Source organism: Bombus vosnesenskii, unplaced genomic scaffold (assembly GCF_011952255.1).
Source record: "Bombus vosnesenskii isolate JDL3184/JDL3185 unplaced genomic scaffold, Bvos_JDL3184-5_v1.1 scf7180000013492, whole genome shotgun sequence".
NCBI lineage: Eukaryota > Metazoa > Arthropoda > Insecta > Hymenoptera > Apidae > Bombus > Bombus vosnesenskii.
The window spans coordinates 234,281-253,432 of record NW_022883081.1 but is presented as its reverse complement, the minus strand read 5'-3'; the positions used below and the strand labels follow the sequence as shown (position 1 = coordinate 253,432).

Below are 19,152 nucleotides of genomic sequence, written 5' to 3'. Positions count from 1 at the left end.
TTTGGTCTTCATCCAAAAAAGCTATTAATATTTAGTACTTAATTATAGCAAATATCATTTTCTGAAGTATATGGTCAATCACAGTTAAGTTTGATATTGAGGACTAGACTTAACTTACAATTCTAATTAACATCTCTTACAGAAAAGTAAACGTTAATCAAGAAGCTTGAGTGACAGTGACAATGGAGTGACTCGAGTTTCTATAGTAGTTGGTCTTACAGATGTCTGAAATAACATTAAATTATATAGATATCTATTTATATAGTTATCGAGTAGAAGAAGAAATATTTACCTTATTACGATCTCTAATATTAAATGCACCATAAACAATAGGATTCATGCAGGAGTTTGTACATGCGAATAGAAAGAGACCTTTCTGGATTCGTTGATCAACTTTATATGCTGAATTTCGATCAATCCAATACCTATTTACAATACATTTAGGTATATTTTTTTTTCAATGTCAGATAGACTTATGTATATAATATAGGATACTTTAGAATTCAATGTCCTAATACATATGTTTTCCTATTAACGAGTAATAGCACTTACCAAAGACTCATTACGTAATATGGTGTCCAGCAAATAAAGAATACAGCAACAATGATCACCGTCATCTTTAATGTTCGTATTTTCGCTCGTGTAAGAAAAGCCATAGAAGAACGACGAATTTTATCTGAAATTCGTTAACCATTTACTATTTCATGAAAAATAAGTAAATTGTTTTCTGATTTTATAAGAATTTACTAAAATTTATATATATTACCTTCGCTATTTTTCGATCTTCTGCATATTTCCAGTAAAATGTTCGCGTAGGTGTATATTATTACGACAAGGGGAAACCAATACATCATGATCATTCCAAAGAGAGAATAAGTTATTTCGTGAGTATATGTTGGAAATGCATTAAACGTGACACACTGTGAATACCATGTGATATTTGGATGAGTTTCCAGGTGAAATACTAGCATCTAAGGAAGAAAAAAATTACGGTAGATATACTATGTGTATTTTGAACTAAATTAGAAATTGTAAGATTCTCCACTTTTATCAGTTATTTATAATTATCATACCTGAGGCATTGAACACAAGACAGATCCCACCCAAGCGAAGCATAACAAAATTTTTCCTCTTCTATTAACATGCCACAATTGCAATGGTTTTATTATTGCATAATATCTGAAATTAGAAAATTTAATATTTTTCAGTAATATTTTATTTCAATTTTGTAAAAAATTATTAAAAATTTAACTATGATGCCACTAAAAATAGAATTCATTATTACTTTATTTTTTATTTCATTGCCTTATCCATGAATTTATGAAATGTAAAAGCAGATCAATAGTATATGAGAATTTCTTTTTTATAACTATTTTTTATATTTATAATAAATTATAATATATAATATATAAACAATGTAACTTTTACATTTGTAATTTTTTGTATAGAAAAATTTAAAAATTAGTTGATTCAACAATTGAGAGCTACAAAAAAGAAATGCGACGTAAGCTTCCTAAAATGGTCAGTACAATTTTTTTACTATATTGAGTGAGAAAAGAAAGAAAAAATAGAAAAAATAAGATTGCTTTAAAAAATTAAACTGACCTGTCTATACTTATGCATGCCAGAATGAAAGATGATAAGTACAGACCGAACATCCTAAAAAAAGCCATTATTCGGCACATCGCGTCTCCTGCTTTCCAGGAGACTGTGACCGCCCAACCGATTTCGAGTGGCATCATTAAAAAAGTTACCTGAAAATTGTTTCAGGTTAATATAATTTCATTTAATAAAACTTATTTCTATGTATTATGTATTTTCCTTCTATTTATTTATAAAAGATATTAAACTAGTTCGATTATTTTGAATGGAAAATACTCTGTACACAGATCATTGATTTACGTAGCATTATTGCATGGTATTAATGTTTGTTAATACATAGAGGCAAATTGTACGTAGTATCTTACCTTACTTTTATTTTATAGTCTATCTATGGTATGTGTCGGTAGTGAAATTTTTAACGATATAATTGTTACGATATTAGCTTGTAATTACGAACGCGTTAATTAATTTTCTCAAGAAAAATTACCATAATTAATCTACTACTACATTACGAAAAATTAAGGGATCACTAGATTTTCATGCAAAAAGTTATCGATCTTCGAAAAATTTAGTTATAAATTACAAACCAAAGCTATAGCAATTATAATGCAATTATAATTAAAGTTTATTATAATATTTCAATATTGATAAAGAGAGAAGAATATACTAAATTATACTTACAAGTAGATCAGCGATCGCAAGATGCATTAACATCGTGTGTATCCTCGATTTGGATACACGTTTGCGACGCATAATTAATACTAACACCGTCGTGTTTCCGATTGCAGATATTACCATTAACACGCTGTAAAAGACAATACTAACAATGTGGCCTTCGTTGAAACGCATATCAATCGGCAATTCCACTTCATTCGAAATATTTGCCCGCGAATTGGACAGTTCCATAGAACTAATCGTTTTTATTCCATTTTCCATAATGTATCTCAATACTTTTAGAAATTCTGGTATCAAATGAATTGATAAATAATTAATAATTAAATTTGGAATTATATTTGGAATTTAAAAATTATTATAAAAACACGACGAATTAATACCAAATTAGAAAGAAATGATGACCTTATAAATGATTAAAAAAAGAATTTATCTTAATAGAATATAGCTTTACCTTGATAATAAACCATAAAGTAAAAATTATTTTAGTAAATGAAATGTCTTCTTTTATTTTCTACATTTGCCTAAAATCAGAATTCACGTACGATCGGAACCTCTTAAAACAAAGTTTTGTCATAACTGATTTCTACAAAAATATAACAAGTCAAATATTTAAAACTGAAATGGTACCAAGATGATAAAGAAGAAAAATGCAAGCACAGATAAAGAATGACCATTGAACAGCCAGAGTTTTAGCGTTATCGTTTTACCCAAAGCTTTCTCAAATTAATGATTTTGTAACTCATACAATTATATCATCACTATACAGATGTAGAAGTGTGCAAAACTAATAAAAAAAGAAGTAGTCAAATAACGAGAGATACGTTGTAATATCAAGAATTATGAAGATTAATCTTCATCATACATTTCGTTCGTCATGTGTAAAATGTGTGCACCCTTAATTTTTGCAGTAATTAATACGAATTACAAATACATATTATGTCATTCGTTCTCTTCTATCATAACACCATACATCTTACACTTTAATCCATTCTGTTGTTCAAATATCAACAGCGTTTGATACCGATATCGATAAATTCATTATTCATTTGTACGACACTTTGGACTGCGACTATAACAAAAATCACTCCCCATTTTTTGTTCAAATTCAATTGCAATTAATTTGATTAATTTTTTCAGATCCTTTCAAATTAATTCGTCTCTGATATTTTAATGAACGTAGAAATGATTGTCTCCTTCTTCTTAAACACATAATGCCATGAAGTATGTTTTAATGTCCCAACATTTTCTACCAAAATTTCGAATCTTTTAAATCTTTTTAATTGTGGATTTTTAAATTAATTATTCACTTTAATATAAAATTTAGTTTTTAGTTAATCAGAAAGATTTTATTGATAAAACACCGTTCAAAATTTATCCATTGTTCCAATAATTTTTTCTATATCTTCTTTTATAAATAATTCTCATTTTCTCGGTTAAACTCGGTTTCACTATCTTAAATTTTCAACACACGTGGATCAAAGTAATACATGCTTAAACAACGTATGAATAAGAAAATTTAAACAGAATATGACACTTCTTCGAAAACTGGTACGTAGTTCATATTATATAGTTTATAACAATGTTTGTGAGATAAAAGTCATCTATTTGTAAAGAATGGCAAAAATAAGACGAAAATTAACTTGTAAAGTTAAATCACAATTTAACTAAGAATTTAAAGCTTAAATGAATTTAATAAAGAGATGATAACTGAAATATCAAAGACAGGAACATCCAAGCAAAAACTACGAATTCCATGGTGCAACTAACATTTATAAACCTACAGACGATTGGTCCGCTAATCTAGGGTCAAGTGTTAAATCAAAACCGATAAGAATACGCTGTTATTATGTTACTGTCGAATGCTGATGACAATAACGAAGATTCCATTTTAGAAAAATGGTAAAATTCTATTAGAATTTATTTTTCATTCAATTAATTGTCTTTACTATTACTAAAGACACCCAGGAACCCTTTTAATTCCAACTTTGGGCATTATTTTCACCACATGTAATTAAGTATTCTTTTTTAGGATTATGTGAAGAAGATTAAAAGATAAAACAAGAGCAAAGTTCAATGGAGGGAAAAATTGTCAAAAAACTTTAATGTACATAAATGTACAAGTTTTTAAAATTGAAATTATTTAATGAAATCGTTAATAAAAATTACAAAAAATGAATTTGAAATATAATTATTAAAAATAATGAATTCAATGTATAATTTTAGATCTTTTCTACATAATATATGTATATATACAATTAACAAATATACAAATACTAACATGTTTTACAAAATTAGATTATTTTATAACATAAATTCTATTTTGTTATAAATTTCCCAAGTAAGTTTCCAATAATTTATGAATGGAACTATACATGAAATGTTAAATATGATAAGTGAATGAAATTTGAATTAGAAACTGTACATAATTAACAATATCGAGTAGCGTTACTCGTCCCAATCATCGGTATCTGGTTGAGAGTCATACTCGCTGGTGGCCGAATTTCTATCTGACGCAACTGCATCGCTTGGTTTGGGAGGAGGAGGAATCAAGCTGGACATTCTTTCGAGAGCACTACCTCCGGACCCAGCGATTCCCTTCCTTCTGAGTGCTAATTTTGCGTGCAAATCAGCCATTAAATCTCCTCCAACGGATGCAGAGGACCAACGATTTCCTTCTTTTTCCTCTGGTGGTACAGTATGTCTCAGTTTCGCCCTTCCTATACCACCAGCGTTGCGAATAGCTTCCATTAAATTAGATCTGACATCCGATTTGATTGCTTTATTCAGATCCTTAACAATTTTCTTTTTGTCTGAATCTTTAGTTTGAGATTCAGGAATGGTTGTTTTGGATTCAGCTGGAGGCAGTGGCGGTGGAGGCGGTGGAGGAGAAAGAGGTGGCGGTGGTAGTGGCGGTGGCGGTGGCGGTGGTATCGATGGATCTAACAACGATGAGACTAATGAGGAACGGCTATCAGTCTTAGAGTTCGAAGAAGCAGAAGTCGATGTGTCTGATGCGATCAAGGGAGGAGGAGGAGGAGGTGGTGGAGCAGGCTCAGTAGAATCTTTTGAGAAATCGGTATCAGCAAAGCCAGGTAAGTTTGGGATAGTTCGGTCATGTTTTGTACTCGAATCCTTCTCGTCTATTGTTGATGTTGGAGTTGGTAGATCAAGCCGAACGGTAGGAGTGGTTACTGCTGAGGAAGGTGCAATAGGACTTTGAGAATTAAAATCTAAAACGAATTTTTCATCGTCTACAATTCCAGGTAGATCCGGAAGTATTAGCGGCACATTTATCTGTGGCACCTGCATGATAGAATATTTCATGTGACCATATGTTCTGTATATGTTCTTCTTTACATTTTATAAGTAATATATTGTAATTAAACAATATTAAAATTAAATTTTAATAAAAGATCTTACCTCTCCTAAGGTTGGTGTATATAGATAACTACTAGATAAATCCATTTCTGATGATAACCATGGTTGTATAATTGAATCTGGTGCATCTTCTATTTGCTGTTTGTCATTTAATTTGTGGGAAGTCTGCTTAGTAGATATCTTATATGGATTGTCCATACTACTGAACAATAGAGAATTGATCGAAGATAATTCAAAAGGGAATGTCACTTCGTTGTTATCTGTATAAAGTTCTTTATTAGATTTAGATCGAACATGATAAAATTGTAGCTTTTCTTGCAGATTATTATTTGATACATATTGGCCATCTTCTGTTTTACAATTAGAAGATAGATATGTTTCAGGAATATCTCTTATAGGTACAGAACATTTGTAAACTTTTGGTATCTTATTGATATCATCACACTGAGGCGGTATAGCCAATTCATATTCTTTGTATGTGTGACTAGCAGGATACCTTGCAGCAGAAAACATTTTTACAGCTTTTAAATTTAAGTTAGTTTGTAAATATTTTAATCGATCTTGAAGTTTTGTGGCCCTATCTTTAACATTTGACAATCTAGAAAAAAAATGTATTAACATTTTTGTATAAATTAAAAAAATTTTAATTCCTAAAATATTTAGTAATATAGAAGAAAAGTACCTTTGACCATTTTGAAAAAGCCTTTTATCAATAGACTCAAATATATAATTAACAGCAGAATCTAGATTGTCGAGAGCTTCTGCTATTTGAACTATTGTTTCCTCGTGCCTTAAATTATCAGGAATAACACCTAAATATAAAATTTAAATAAAATATGTTTATTTTTTTATATTTTTCCTCTTATATATATAAATTAATTTATTTACCAATTTCAGTTCGGTTTGGCATTGTTAATGTTTTTTAATAATATGTATATTTTCTTAACTCAATAAAAAATCATATTATGTTCCATTGCAGCATAATACACACACATAATTACGTTGACATTTAGCCACATACAAAACATTTTACATAGATTAAATTTTTAGTACACTTATCATCACCAGTTAACCTGATCCATACAATCGTATGATAATCAAAATAAATTTAATAGTTCTTTTGGAAAGTTTACATGTAGATTTACACGTAGATCTGCCATTAATTATTTTTACGAAGTGTTCATGTATGTGACAACTAAATAGAATGCAATGGTCTTTTTTTACATAAAAGAGAATAATACATTATTTACATTTTTTATGCCATAAAAAATATTCGATATTATGGAATAAATAAACATTCATTATGCTAACATCTCAATGATAAAACTATTGTGTATCTGCCTTAATACCATGAAGATGATCGCGAATCTGTTCTATTATTTTTGACGCAACATTTAAATGTTATAAAATTCTGATATTCTGTTTTATATTTAGATATATTTTACGTCACAATAATCTATATTTAATAACACAGATTATTTATTATATACATATATATTTACTTGTAATCTGCTTAGTTCTAACAAAAGAGTGTTGTTTACTTTAATTACTAAACAATATTCAAATAATCTTTTATTCGTTTATTATTAAGTTTCTAAAGTGGTAAGATTAAAATGTATGCATTTTAAAATTAATTATAAATTTGGAAATTATTTCATGCATCATAAGATTTCATTAAATTAGTTAATTAATGTTAATTAAATAAATGCGTGTGACAAAACAAAGAGATTACTTATTTAATATTGAAGACATATATCATAATTTACCGATAACAACAATTTATCTTTTTATCCAAAAAACCATGTAACAATTTGTACCTGACTATTAATCTAGATTACAACATTTCTGATAATTACCGATATTCTGTCTAATTTTGTAAGTCCATAAAGGTCTTTCAATATCAATTTGTTAGAAATTATATTTCATAAAAATTGTCTAAAAACAAAACATTACGAATAAATTATACATAATATGCCATAAATTTGAAGAGATCCAATCAAATTAATATTGATTACTGTAATATATGATAATAATATACTCTTGTATAAAGCAAATACTATTGAATATAGATATATTTATATATTCAGACAATGGTTATGTTGGTTAGCTAATATGATAATTTCATATTAATACATAATAATGTTTTACTCATAATTTCTAATATACTGTAACATTTAATTAACTATTCTTTTTTTCTTTTTAGGTTATGGATTATATCAATCTTTTAACAAAACATGAAATATTTTGCTATAAGATATGACAAAGTGTACATAAATTTATAAAATAATATTTACTGTTCACAGTATATGAAAATAAGCTTATAGTAATAAAGACTAAACGTTGAAGAACATGCTTATTCATTGCTTTTTGATAGATGTAAATAAAGGAGTTTTGTTTAAATGTGTAAAACAATCTATGTTATCACTACCTGTAATGGCAAATCTAGCTACGAAGACTAAAACGCATTATGAGACGTTGGGATTGCAACCAACTGCAACTTATAATGAAATAAAGTCTGCATATTATGAATTGACATTAAAATTTCATCCTGACAAGAATAAAAGTGAATCTGCAAAAGAAATGTTTCATGAAATTTCAAATGCATATGACGTACTTAGTAAATATGAAACACGTAAACAATATGATAGAACTCAACTAATTAATCAGGATTTGCAGAGTTTGAAAAATAAAAGATATGAGAGGTTTAAACCAAAAAACATCCAACTATATAAAAATCAACCTAGAAACATTTTTAATTTTGATGAGTGGGTACAGCAACATTATAGTGATACATTTCAAAAGAGTCTATTAACAAATGAAAAAAAAAAGATAAATATGGAAATTATGGGAAGTACACACAACAGTCCAGATCTACTTGTTATGATAATTTTAATAATATTGATGACAATAGTAATCTTCATTTATGAACGCATAAATAATAGGAAATATGAGGAGTTTAAAGTTGCACAGAAGCATAGAAATAAATAACAATTGTATGTTTAAAATTAGTTTTTATTTACATAAAGAACACGATATAAGAAGAAAATTATGATGAAAAATATGTCTATGTGGAACATGATAACATTTACATGTTTATTTCATTAACCCCAATATCAAAAACGTGTACATACAGTTTATATTATATATTTTAACATATTTATTTCAGAAAACGAATCTATTTTAATATATCACAATAACATTACAAAATCTAATACATTGGTTGTAAATTATCTTAATTATATTATCTATTAATTACATGTTACAAATATTTTGATGTATTATATGCGTTAATCACTTAAAAATATTGTTAATTAAAATTACGTATTTCTTATACATTACAGAAAATTCAATATTTAAAAACTTAACTGATTGCAATACAATGCTGTATTGTAATAAATGTAACTTAGTATGGTTTAAAATATGGAAAACCAGATGGTACAGGCATTGGCATTGAAACAGGTCCAGCTGGATAAGGAACAGCAGGAGCTAGACTTCTAAAATTACTAGCTATTGGATATCCAGGACCAACAGCAGTATGTGATTTTCTTATTAACTCTCTCAATTTATCTACTTTAACTTTACGTAGATGCATTAATTTTCGACGTGATAAAAATTGTTCTAAAAATTCATCTACTTCCATATCTCCAGCCAGAAATTTTTCAGCTATGGTCTGTATATTAAAAAATACAAATATTACTTTGTAAAAATCACAAATTATGTTCAAGAATTTTAACACATTGCCAAACAAATGAGTTTCATATAAATCTTTCTGAAAAGAATGATAAAAGAAGAAATATAAATATAATAAAAATTAACAAAATGAAATATGAGAATGGCAATGTATTAATAATTATAATAGTATTAAGTCATACTTCCGATTCTTCTTCAATTTCCGCTGCTGCTGTTTGCAATAAATCTAATGCAGTATCAGCAGTCATTTCCCCAGACTTATTTTCTGTAAATATTAGAAAAAATATAATAAGTGTTAGTTATTATTTATATATTATATAGAATATATAACTAGTACTAGTACAGGGAAAAAGAAAGAATACATACTTATCTCATCCAATTTTTCTTTTACGCTCGTGCATAATCTACTTCCTTTTTCACTAAGTTCCTTTAATATTTGTTTACCTTCTTGTAATTCTGGTTGTTTTGATAAATTAAACTCTGCCAGAGATGTATTACTTGCCATTAATAATTCTTTTTCAGTTTCTAAATTCTTAAACTGATAGAAAGAAAAGATGTGAATTACATAAAATTCCACACATAGAAAAATTATAAATTGGGAACGTAAAATACCTCTAGTAACAATTTAATTACCTGCTTTACATCTTTTACAATATCTTCAAATTTTGAATCATCGTTTAATAATTCCTTCAGTTCATCGTTTGTTAAATGTGATAACAGACCTAGTGCTGCAGGTATGTCTGGTTCCTGATTTGATTTAAACATTATTTAATATTAATCAGTTTCGCGGTTATGATAATGTTCATGAATTAAATTTTACTTTTTAAGCAAAATTGTTGTCGATTTATTTAATTATATTACACAGAATCAACATTTTATTATACACACTGCTTAATATAAAAATACATTGATTGACCTTTCCACATAAAAAAAATTTTATTAATTTAGTTATAATGTGAAATTGATTATTATTAAATATAATTATCAAAACTTAATACAATTTTAATCGCGTAAATTTTATCAAAATATGCGTTTCAATTAATGACACAATTTATAGATATTATGATATTACTTGAAATCACTGTAAAATAACAAGTTAATAGATACACGACTCAATGTAAAAATCATGGACTTATATACAAGTCTGACAACTCGCCCAATTTTTAGTGGTGGGGATGTCATCATTTTGTTATATTCCCTTACAAGTTGCATGGCGCTATCATACAATTTTTTCAGTGCGCATGCGTCACAGCAGCCAAGAGCACAGTAGGATGATCGCGACCAATGCGTTATTTGGCGCAAAATAACCATTTTCAAATTTCAAAACCAAAGGAGGTACTTAATCATCGGAGGTAAATTTTGTTGTAAATTTATTTATTGAAAACATTTTAGAATAAATGAAACAGTTATCATGTAAAAAATAAACACTACAGAACTGAATTTTGTTTACAACAAAGAACAAAATAAAGCTAATTTTATAAAAATGGAAATATCAGATTGCATCTTCGAGTTAGATTATTAATGAAAAAAGATTTTTTACCCCTTAATATAGTAGAAGATAATTTAACTAAATTAAACAATGAAAAATTAATATTTAAAATAAATGAACAATTTTTTATATATGCATTCAATATTTTGTATTTATTACTATAACAACATAAACATACACAAAACAGTACTAATTTCGCAGACAGTATGTTGCAATAATTGTATCTTTGAATCGCATTTTTTCTTATTATATATTTGTCTTTAAAATGTTTTTGACGCATCGGTTATAGTGATCTTAATTGTGTTATTTCAGAAATGGCTTGCAATTACTTTTTTTTTAAATCCACGTTTTTGGAGATTTTAAATAACGAATATTTTTTGTTGTATTTATATTTACTACTGCAATCCTGCACAATACATACACAAAACATCTTTACTATATACACTTTTCTCCCAAGCACAATCACGATCTTATAGACGTTTCTGTTTTTTTTCTACCCGCCTCTCTTTTCTATTCTGATATATGGCAGCCTAGTGACAGTTTCTGTCGCCCGTTGTAAAGCAGCGTAAATCACTAAATGTGCATTTGCATTAAGGCATTTTCATGATAGTACTAGAACCATACGGTTAATAAGGAAATTAAAATACATCAAAATGGCGATATCTCCCTCAATAGGACTTGTTGGACGGCCTCTATGCAGCGTTCTCTTTCTTACGCACTGACGTATTCTATTCTTATAGTTCTATGGTTGTAATTGTAGTATATTGTAAACAATATTAAACTAAATGAACAGTTTTAATATTTTAATCTGCATTTATAGCATTAATAGAAACAATTCTCATTTGAAGTGAAAACTTATATTTTAACAAAAACTCAATTATATTTCTTATAAAATAAAAATATGAATAGGTTACAATTATGTTTCCAAAGTCTTACGAGCATAAAGTATGTAAATTATGGAGGTAAATATATGGATAAAAACTCTAATGTATGAGAAAATGAGTATATAATATCTTAATTGCAAATATAGTTTGCAGATATATTCAGCGATGGGTTGCTCCAACTCAATTTGAAATAACCCGAAGAAAAAGGAGGTTACCACCTCAACCTGAACCAAAACGTAGTAATTTTATTGAGTGGAATAGAAATATAGAAATATATGCATTTAATCAAAGACTTTCAGAAAAATTCGATATTGAGAAATTGAATCAAGCTTTTATACACAAATCATATATCCTTGATGAATTAAAAAAGCAGGAAAATATGGGAATAGAGGATCCTAAACTAGATGTGCAACATAACGAAGAATATATTAAAAAAGGGAGAGAAATAACTTCAGCAGTTGTAAAGAAGTATTTAAATAAAAGTTTACCACGTCTTCCTGAAATTGGTATTATGTACGTATAAACTGTATGATATGTATTTGTGTATGCACATAAGTATTATAAAAAATGTATCAGCTATAATCAAAAAACAAAATTTTCATGTTATATAAACTGCAGATTTGAATTTCTAAATTCATTCCTAATATATTCACTTATATTTTAGGGCACTTCATGACTATCTTTTGTCTCAAGAGATATTAGCTACAGCAGCTTTACATATTGGAACAAAAGACATCATTTTAACTAGTGTTTGTATATAACTTAACTATTTTAGTAATTCATTGTTCTGTTATAAACTAATAACTTTATTATATATTATTTAGGAACATCCTGTGTCCCAAGAAACATTGGCACTAACATTTACAGCACTCGTGGGAGCACTTGCTGAAAGCGTTAATATTGATCACACAAGTGCTTTTGTCAGAGATTTTTTGATAGTAGGATTAGCAAGCAAAGATCTAACTGAAATATGGTGCCCAACTAAACCATTCGAAATGTTAAATGATGTAATTTCTACAGAGAAGAAAACACCTATAGAAGCAAGACTTATTGGACAAACTGGAAGAAATACACTTTTAGCTGCCTATCATATTGGAATTTATGCAAACAAAGAATATTTAGGTTCAGGTAATATTTTTAAATATTTGAAAGGCACAAGTATCTTATAACAAATAATTAATTAATTACATTTGTAGGTTTTGGACAAACCATTTCAGAAGCAAGAGATGTAGCTGCTATTAATATATTAGCTCAGATGTATGGATTATACCACACAAGTCAACCGTTACGATTTAACGAAGAAATAAATATGTCTGCTTGAAAACAGTTACCAAATTTGTAGAACGTTAAATAATATTAATTATAAATGTATATATGTACATACAAAATATAATTAACCCTTGCTTTACAATAATGTCGTCCTACTGATATATTATTACTGCAAAAATAAAATGTATTGAATAATTTATTTAAACAAGTTAATGGAAGTATTAAACAAGAAATATAATTTCAACAAATTATAGATAATAAAAGTAGATAAAATACTAATATAAGACTTAAAGAAATTATATCACGCATCAGTAAATACATGTTTGGAATCAATTTTCCTTTTATGTAAAACTGAACATATTTAACATGTATCGAACACGATTACCATTTTATAAAAGAAAAAGCATAACTTCATATCAAATAAAAATATACAGAAATATTTGAAGTTGCTTGCAGTAAAAATTTCATGAAAGTAATATTAAAAATATATTGTTTTGAAAAGAAGTTAACAAACATGACAATTATATACAAATCAATATCATTATATAAATTTTTTTATTCTTGTATATTATATTACTCTATTTTTAAGAATATTTTGTGAACGCAATAAACTACTTAAGTATGTATGTGGGGAAAAACTGCATAACGGTATTAGCAACGTCCGTATTATATGACATAAAATTTTGCTTATAGTGAAATAAATGAAATCGTCTCATGCTTATGGTATGATTTTTATTAATTGCTAGTTGATAATATTACGAAAATTTGTAGTATAGTTTCTCATATGATCAAAATATTAAAAAACTAACATATGCATGTAAACGATAAAATTATCAAAAATTAATAAATTATTTTTAAATTATTTTATACTTTCTTGTTTTAATATTATTTTTATTTTGCAAACTTCTCATAAATTCAGCGCATAGCTACAATTATAACCAGAAAGTTGATTACAATACAAAAAAATATACAAAATAGTTCACATTTTTCATTTCTTTATAAGAATGAGGATTAACATATGAATTATTTTTACACGATTCTAGTCATATATTCTACGTTTCTATTACTAATGTTATTTCATACCGATTTATACCATGGTTGTTATTTTACATCAAAATAAAGCAACTTATTATTAATGACATTACTATATACATAAATTATAATTTAAGAATTATAATAAATATTTTACATTTTCCCTAAATATGAATTCCAATTCTATTTAAAGAAAAGATTCAAATCATGGAATAATACGACTACATATGTACTATATATATATATATATTTTGCAATTGATTAAAAATATATATATAAGAATATGAAATTACGGACGAAAGAATATTATAATTTAATAAAAACAGCATATATATCCCCGGTATATATGTGAAGACGGCAATAAAGGAAACGGCCATATTATTTCAGAACATATTTTTCAAATCAAAGATACTTAATTATTATAATCACAAGTAACATTTCAGAAATGAAATTAAATTTTAAAATAGCAATTTTTTTTAGATGGTATAGGAGTTAAATATCACTCAAAATTTTTCTATATCGGTCGTAGGTATAATATTGATTACTTATGATTCATGCTATCCCCTTTAAGGTGGTTCATCCTTGTCCCTATCCGCACTCCACCGCTCTGAGTTTCCGCCACTTCTACCATCTCCCTCTTTCTCTTTCTCTCTTCATTTTTGTTGCTCTTTTTTTACGGTCGTCTCGCTTCTTATTCTGTCTATTTCTTTTGCACTTCAGTCAGTTTCTTTCTCCTTTCCACGCGGCATCATTCTTTCTTTCTTTCTTTCTCGCTTATTCACTTACATACATATATATATGTACGCGTGCGCGCACACAAATATACGCAATCGCACGTATTATCCCACTACTTGCTCTATTCCTGCGTGTAACGACTCAATGGCGTTGCCACACCCTTTCGCCATCGAGTAATCAGTGTTATTGTTTTACAGTTCCACTTCTGTTATTATTTCTCATTATAAGGAGCGTAATGTATCGATTCGAGAAATATTTTAAATACATCGCGACAAGGTGTATTCGTATTTAACGAAATAAAACAGGGAGAAACGATGATTCAGCATTAAAATCGGTTATATCGATAATGAAGGAATAATATGTAAAGAAACCAATTTGTGTAGTCTACGCCCCTGGATTCTTGATGTTTGGGCTTGGTTTTACAGATATACCATATTACATATTTCGTTTATTTCGAAACAAATTTTAAATTTGCAGTATGAAATAGTTCATCGTTTTCTTGTTTTGCAAACTTGCAAGTTTTTGGATTTGTTTATGTACTTTAAAGTATATTTTCATCAATTTTAAGTTGCATTATAAGCTTGTGTGGTATAAGCATTACTGTAAATTCTGGCTTACAAGATAAATAATTCATTTTTTAGATTCAAAGATTTTGAAGTTATAAATAGATTATGGGTGTTTATGTAAATTCATATTTTTATGAACACATTCAATGATATGAAATCTAAGCAAAGGTTTGATCCGTCCACTAAATATTATAACGACTACTTTTTCGAATATTTTGTTTATTTTTACATTTATATATGCATCCTGTACATGCATTTTTGCATCTTTAAATTTCCCATAAAAGCTCAAACATCCGCAATCTATAAGATTACTAATATATTTTATTACATAATTTCGTTTTATTAACATGCAATTTATTTATTATATATATAAACTATTCTCATAATTATTATATGTTTCCATGTTGTAATATGGTAAAGTTCGAAACCGAAACATATCACAATAATAGGAATTGTATAATAAATGATGAAACCCCTTATGCCAAAATGATGAATGTACAAATTTTTTATTTTTCGGTAAAGAAGCGAACTTAATGTCTTCTTCAAATCTCGACTCTATAAATTATATAAAATGCTGGACGTGGCACAACAAACGTAGTATAACAACAGTGATTATACTCTACTTGATTCATCATTTCATTTATTTTATATTTAATTGAGAATTTCTATAATCTATTGAATAGTACATTCACGATATTGGCATAAGAGAAATGATATAATGTATGAATAATAATACATTCGAGTATGCAATACAACGTATATTATATACATGAAGTAAGTTAGTGAAACGAAACTATTTCGTACACGTACATATACAAATACATGTATGTATTTAGAATATGTCAAACGTTTTTCTGAAATCTCAAGAGATCAGTGGAAAACTTCGTAGCCTGTTTAAGACTCGGTAGATCTCTCATTCTCTCGTGTATTTGTCCCCCCCCCCCCCCCTTCCCCTTCTTTCTATCTCCTTCAACTCAGTAAAACGGGATTCTTTCCTTCTCTGGTCTGCCGTTCTCCGTATACTTGTGTGTTGGTGGATTGCTTGGCGTCCATGAAGCCTTTTGCGACGTTGCCATGCGTATGCCAGTAATGCATCGTTGCCGGGCTCTTGCACTGTTCCGTTCCTTTTTGCTCGTTCACACGCTCTACCCGTCTCTCTCGTACCTTCATATGTGCGCGGCCAGGATCAACCATATACCCTCCTCCGACAACGGCCGACATCCCTACCCGTACTATTCACAGCCCCTCCCGGCCCCTCCTCTTCATTTCGCTGCTCTTCCCTCTACCCAACCCTTCTCTTCCCTTCTACCCGGCCGCAAAGGCAGCGAGTTTGCTTGTGCCCGATACAGTGCCGTATACATCGCTCTTAACTTACTTGCACCTACGCTTTTGAAAGTCAAATTTTATTATTAGTAGAAATTAACACACCAACTGCCGCTGATATGACTATTTTTTCAGGATTGAAGTATAGTTAGATAAGAGCAATTATCAATGATTTTTAAGAAAAGAAGAATTTCTTGCACTTATTTGAATTGATGATAATAAATGATGCAAGGTATGATATTTGATAACAAACTCTTTATATTCTTGTTATTGGTTTAATTACAGAGATTTGTCATTTTCTATTTCAGGATTTTAGTAAAATGATTGGGAAGATTCTGATTACGTGTATCTTCTTAAAGAATGAAAAATTTCGAGGACGAATGTTCAATGTTACATCGTAAAATGTAGATATTCTTGAATATATGTTTTAGTTAAATATGTAAGAAAGGAAATTTGATATGTATGTTAAAGATTAAAAGTTACTCCTATTATAGCTATAATGCCACTTTTTATTTAGAATTAAAATCATCTGCATTCGACTAATCATCTTTTACTTTTTATCGTACTTTACATCGAATCATTTTATATCAATAAAAAATCTAAAGTATTTGTATGGCATAGTATATTTCCCATTGTCTTTTTCATTTTTACTAAATGTATTAAATAGGTACTAATGTATTATCTATTTAGTTCATAAAAATTCCGAATTCTAAGTGAAAGCCTAGATTAAAGAACGCGTAACAAAAATGAATGAAAATTTGAATGTAAATAGCAGTACTTGAAATATGTATATCGAATAGCACGAATAATGAAATATATAATAGTAAACGATAAAATTTGAAAAAAATGTAAATATAATGTATATACGCTACTGGAATACTTAGTTTCTTGCCATAAAAAGAAAAAATTTTATAAATATCATAATAAATGATAGTCGGACAGAAATAATAAATTCATGATAAAAAGATGAAATTGAACATTTGATCTAACATCTAACATTTCTTAATTTTTTCATCAAGATATGAGATCAAACGTTTTTGTTAAATAATGATACTTTTTCCAGTGTTTCTTCTCAGTTACATTTAATTGTCAATTAAAAGCAGTTTTTATCCACACATACATACATACATACATACAACAGCATTTTGCATAGATCAGCGTTTTGTCATATATATATGTAAGTTAACACTAGAATTATTAGTGATTAAAATAACTAATTCATAATTTTTCATGGAAATTTCATAGATCGACAATATATTTTTAGGAATTTGAATGATCATAAGATTATGTATGTATGTATGTGCATAATTGAGGATTCCAGTTCGTATGATAACAAAATTTATATATTTTTTCATATACCTTCAACTTAAATTTCTTTAGCATAAACTTTATAGTTCTGGTGTTGTGAATCCTACGAACTTACCAAACAAACAATTTCATACAACATATTGTAAAACCTTACAACATTATAGTTAATACGTTTCTAAACTATCACCTTTAAGTCGCGGAGATCTTTAGGGTTGTATACATGGATCTCTCTTTCCAACATGCCGTTATTATCTAAAATAAACTTTTCATATTTTCCATTAATTTACTATATTTAAAAGTCTGTCTATATTATCTTACAGATCTAAGATCCAACGATATAATAATATACATCAAAAAAATGAGAAAAAAAGGGAAAAATATGTGTTCGACGAGAAGTAGTGGCACTGAGGGGACCTGAATGTAACGGTCCTGAGCTAGCGTAGACCTCCGTCCCCCGCGACGCTACGTCGTCAGTCGGTTCGGTCGCTCGCTCGTTCTCGTTCGTTTTCCCCCCACTTTGTCTCATACGTCCCCGTCCCCTTATAACCCCACCTGCCCCTCGCCCAAAAACTTTACCCTCACCCCGCCGTATTCAATGCCTCTCCCCCCGGACCTCTCTGTGATTCCGCCTTGCCTGCTGCCAGCCAGCCGTCCGTCCTTACGTCCGTCCGTCCACCGTTTGGGATCTATGGTTGTGTCGGTGGATTTCGTGACGTTAACCTGGCGGCCCTGAAAACGTTGGACTGACCGTACGATTTTCGACTTACCCTTATCGTTGGGGTCGCGAATGTGAGACGCGAGTGCTTTTTTTAATCACCATAGGTTGCCGCAACTGGAATATACGCACGGACTAGTTTCGGGTAAGAGAAGAGAAATGTGTGTGGTGAAACTAACCGATACATTCCCCGGTCGTGTTGAACGCTCCTCGACGGAGTGTAAGAAACTCTTAAATAACTAGTGATCGACGAAAAGAAATGTTGGTGTAGAAGAAAATATTGCCTAAACGTAGTCTCTCAGGTTCTTTTTTCTTTTTTTCTTTCTCTTATACACATACGCGCACATCTACATATACACGTATACACATATACGAGCGCGCGTGCGCATGTATATGTACATACATTCGTACACGACCACACATACACAATCCTTTTCTTTTATCTTCCTTTCTTTCAACAATATACGTAAATGTGTGTAATTTATC

The 19,152-nt window shown here is 28.9% G+C and overlaps 6 protein-coding genes and 2 long non-coding RNA genes across 14 annotated transcripts in view; 5 read left to right on the top strand and 3 right to left on the bottom strand.

Moving 5' to 3' along the window:
* Positions 1–67: 67 nt before the first annotated feature.
* Positions 68–3,576, bottom strand: LOC117238412 (gonadotropin-releasing hormone II receptor). The gene is made up of 8 exons (XM_033503289.1): positions 2,729–3,576; positions 2,284–2,564; positions 1,606–1,754; positions 1,074–1,179; positions 767–971; positions 553–676; positions 293–425; positions 68–225 (listed from the first exon to the last, which is right to left on the bottom strand). The coding sequence occupies exons 1-8, from the start codon at positions 2,742–2,744 to the stop codon at positions 154–156; spliced, it is 1,086 nt and encodes a 361-aa protein (XP_033359180.1). The 5' UTR covers positions 2,745–3,576; the 3' UTR covers positions 68–153.
* A 224-nt stretch (positions 3,577–3,800) lies between these two features.
* On the top strand, positions 3,801–4,356 carry LOC117238418. The gene is made up of 2 exons (XR_004494198.1): positions 3,801–4,176; positions 4,307–4,356. It is a non-coding gene; the product is annotated as an uncharacterized LOC117238418 (long non-coding RNA).
* Positions 4,357–4,489: 133 nt separating this feature from the next.
* Positions 4,490–6,888, bottom strand: LOC117238411 (WASH complex subunit 1-like). Its single transcript, XM_033503288.1, has 4 exons — positions 6,544–6,888; positions 6,338–6,467; positions 5,698–6,253; positions 4,490–5,580 (listed from the first exon to the last, which is right to left on the bottom strand). The coding sequence occupies exons 1-4, from the start codon at positions 6,563–6,565 to the stop codon at positions 4,723–4,725; spliced, it is 1,566 nt and encodes a 521-aa protein (XP_033359179.1). The 5' UTR covers positions 6,566–6,888; the 3' UTR covers positions 4,490–4,722.
* A 244-nt stretch (positions 6,889–7,132) lies between these two features.
* Positions 7,133–9,038, top strand: LOC117238417 (dnaJ homolog subfamily C member 30, mitochondrial-like). 5 transcript variants are annotated; one of them, XM_033503297.1, is made up of 3 exons: positions 7,133–7,257; positions 7,859–8,648; positions 8,997–9,038. In XM_033503297.1, exon 2 carries the CDS (start codon positions 8,005–8,007, stop codon positions 8,641–8,643), a length of 639 nt encoding a protein of 212 aa, XP_033359188.1. In that variant the 5' UTR covers positions 7,133–7,257; positions 7,859–8,004; the 3' UTR covers positions 8,644–8,648; positions 8,997–9,038. The 5 variants fall into 5 exon arrangements, with proteins under 5 accessions (XP_033359188.1, XP_033359185.1, XP_033359186.1 ...); XM_033503294.1 differs by having other exon boundaries at positions 7,133–7,270; XM_033503295.1 differs by lacking the exon at positions 7,133–7,257 and adding an exon at positions 7,393–7,530.
* On the bottom strand, positions 8,721–10,433 carry LOC117238416 (vacuolar protein sorting-associated protein 37B-like). The gene is made up of 4 exons (XM_033503292.1): positions 9,979–10,433; positions 9,712–9,883; positions 9,528–9,610; positions 8,721–9,325 (listed from the first exon to the last, which is right to left on the bottom strand). Exons 1-4 carry the CDS (start codon positions 10,108–10,110, stop codon positions 9,059–9,061), a joined length of 654 nt encoding a protein of 217 aa, XP_033359183.1. The 5' UTR covers positions 10,111–10,433; the 3' UTR covers positions 8,721–9,058.
* A 1,067-nt stretch (positions 10,434–11,500) lies between these two features.
* LOC117238413 (39S ribosomal protein L44, mitochondrial) lies at positions 11,501–13,044 on the top strand. Its single transcript, XM_033503290.1, has 5 exons — positions 11,501–11,796; positions 11,865–12,231; positions 12,383–12,467; positions 12,543–12,846; positions 12,915–13,044. The coding sequence occupies exons 1-5, from the start codon at positions 11,736–11,738 to the stop codon at positions 13,037–13,039; spliced, it is 942 nt and encodes a 313-aa protein (XP_033359181.1). The 5' UTR covers positions 11,501–11,735; the 3' UTR covers positions 13,040–13,044.
* A 3,468-nt stretch (positions 13,045–16,512) lies between these two features.
* On the top strand, positions 16,513–17,136 carry LOC117238422. Its single transcript, XR_004494199.1, has 2 exons — positions 16,513–16,875; positions 16,952–17,136. It is a non-coding gene; the product is annotated as an uncharacterized LOC117238422 (long non-coding RNA).
* A 1,436-nt stretch (positions 17,137–18,572) lies between these two features.
* Positions 18,573–19,152, top strand: part of LOC117238377 — a 68,951-nt gene continuing 68,371 nt past the window's right edge. For 2 of the 3 annotated variants that reach the window (XM_033503232.1, XM_033503228.1), the window contains exon 1: positions 18,573–18,811. The gene's annotated coding sequence lies outside the window, so the exon portion shown is untranslated. Of the gene's footprint in view, positions 18,969–19,152 lie in introns of all 3 variants that reach the window. The other variant, XM_033503231.1, reaches the window with a different exon arrangement.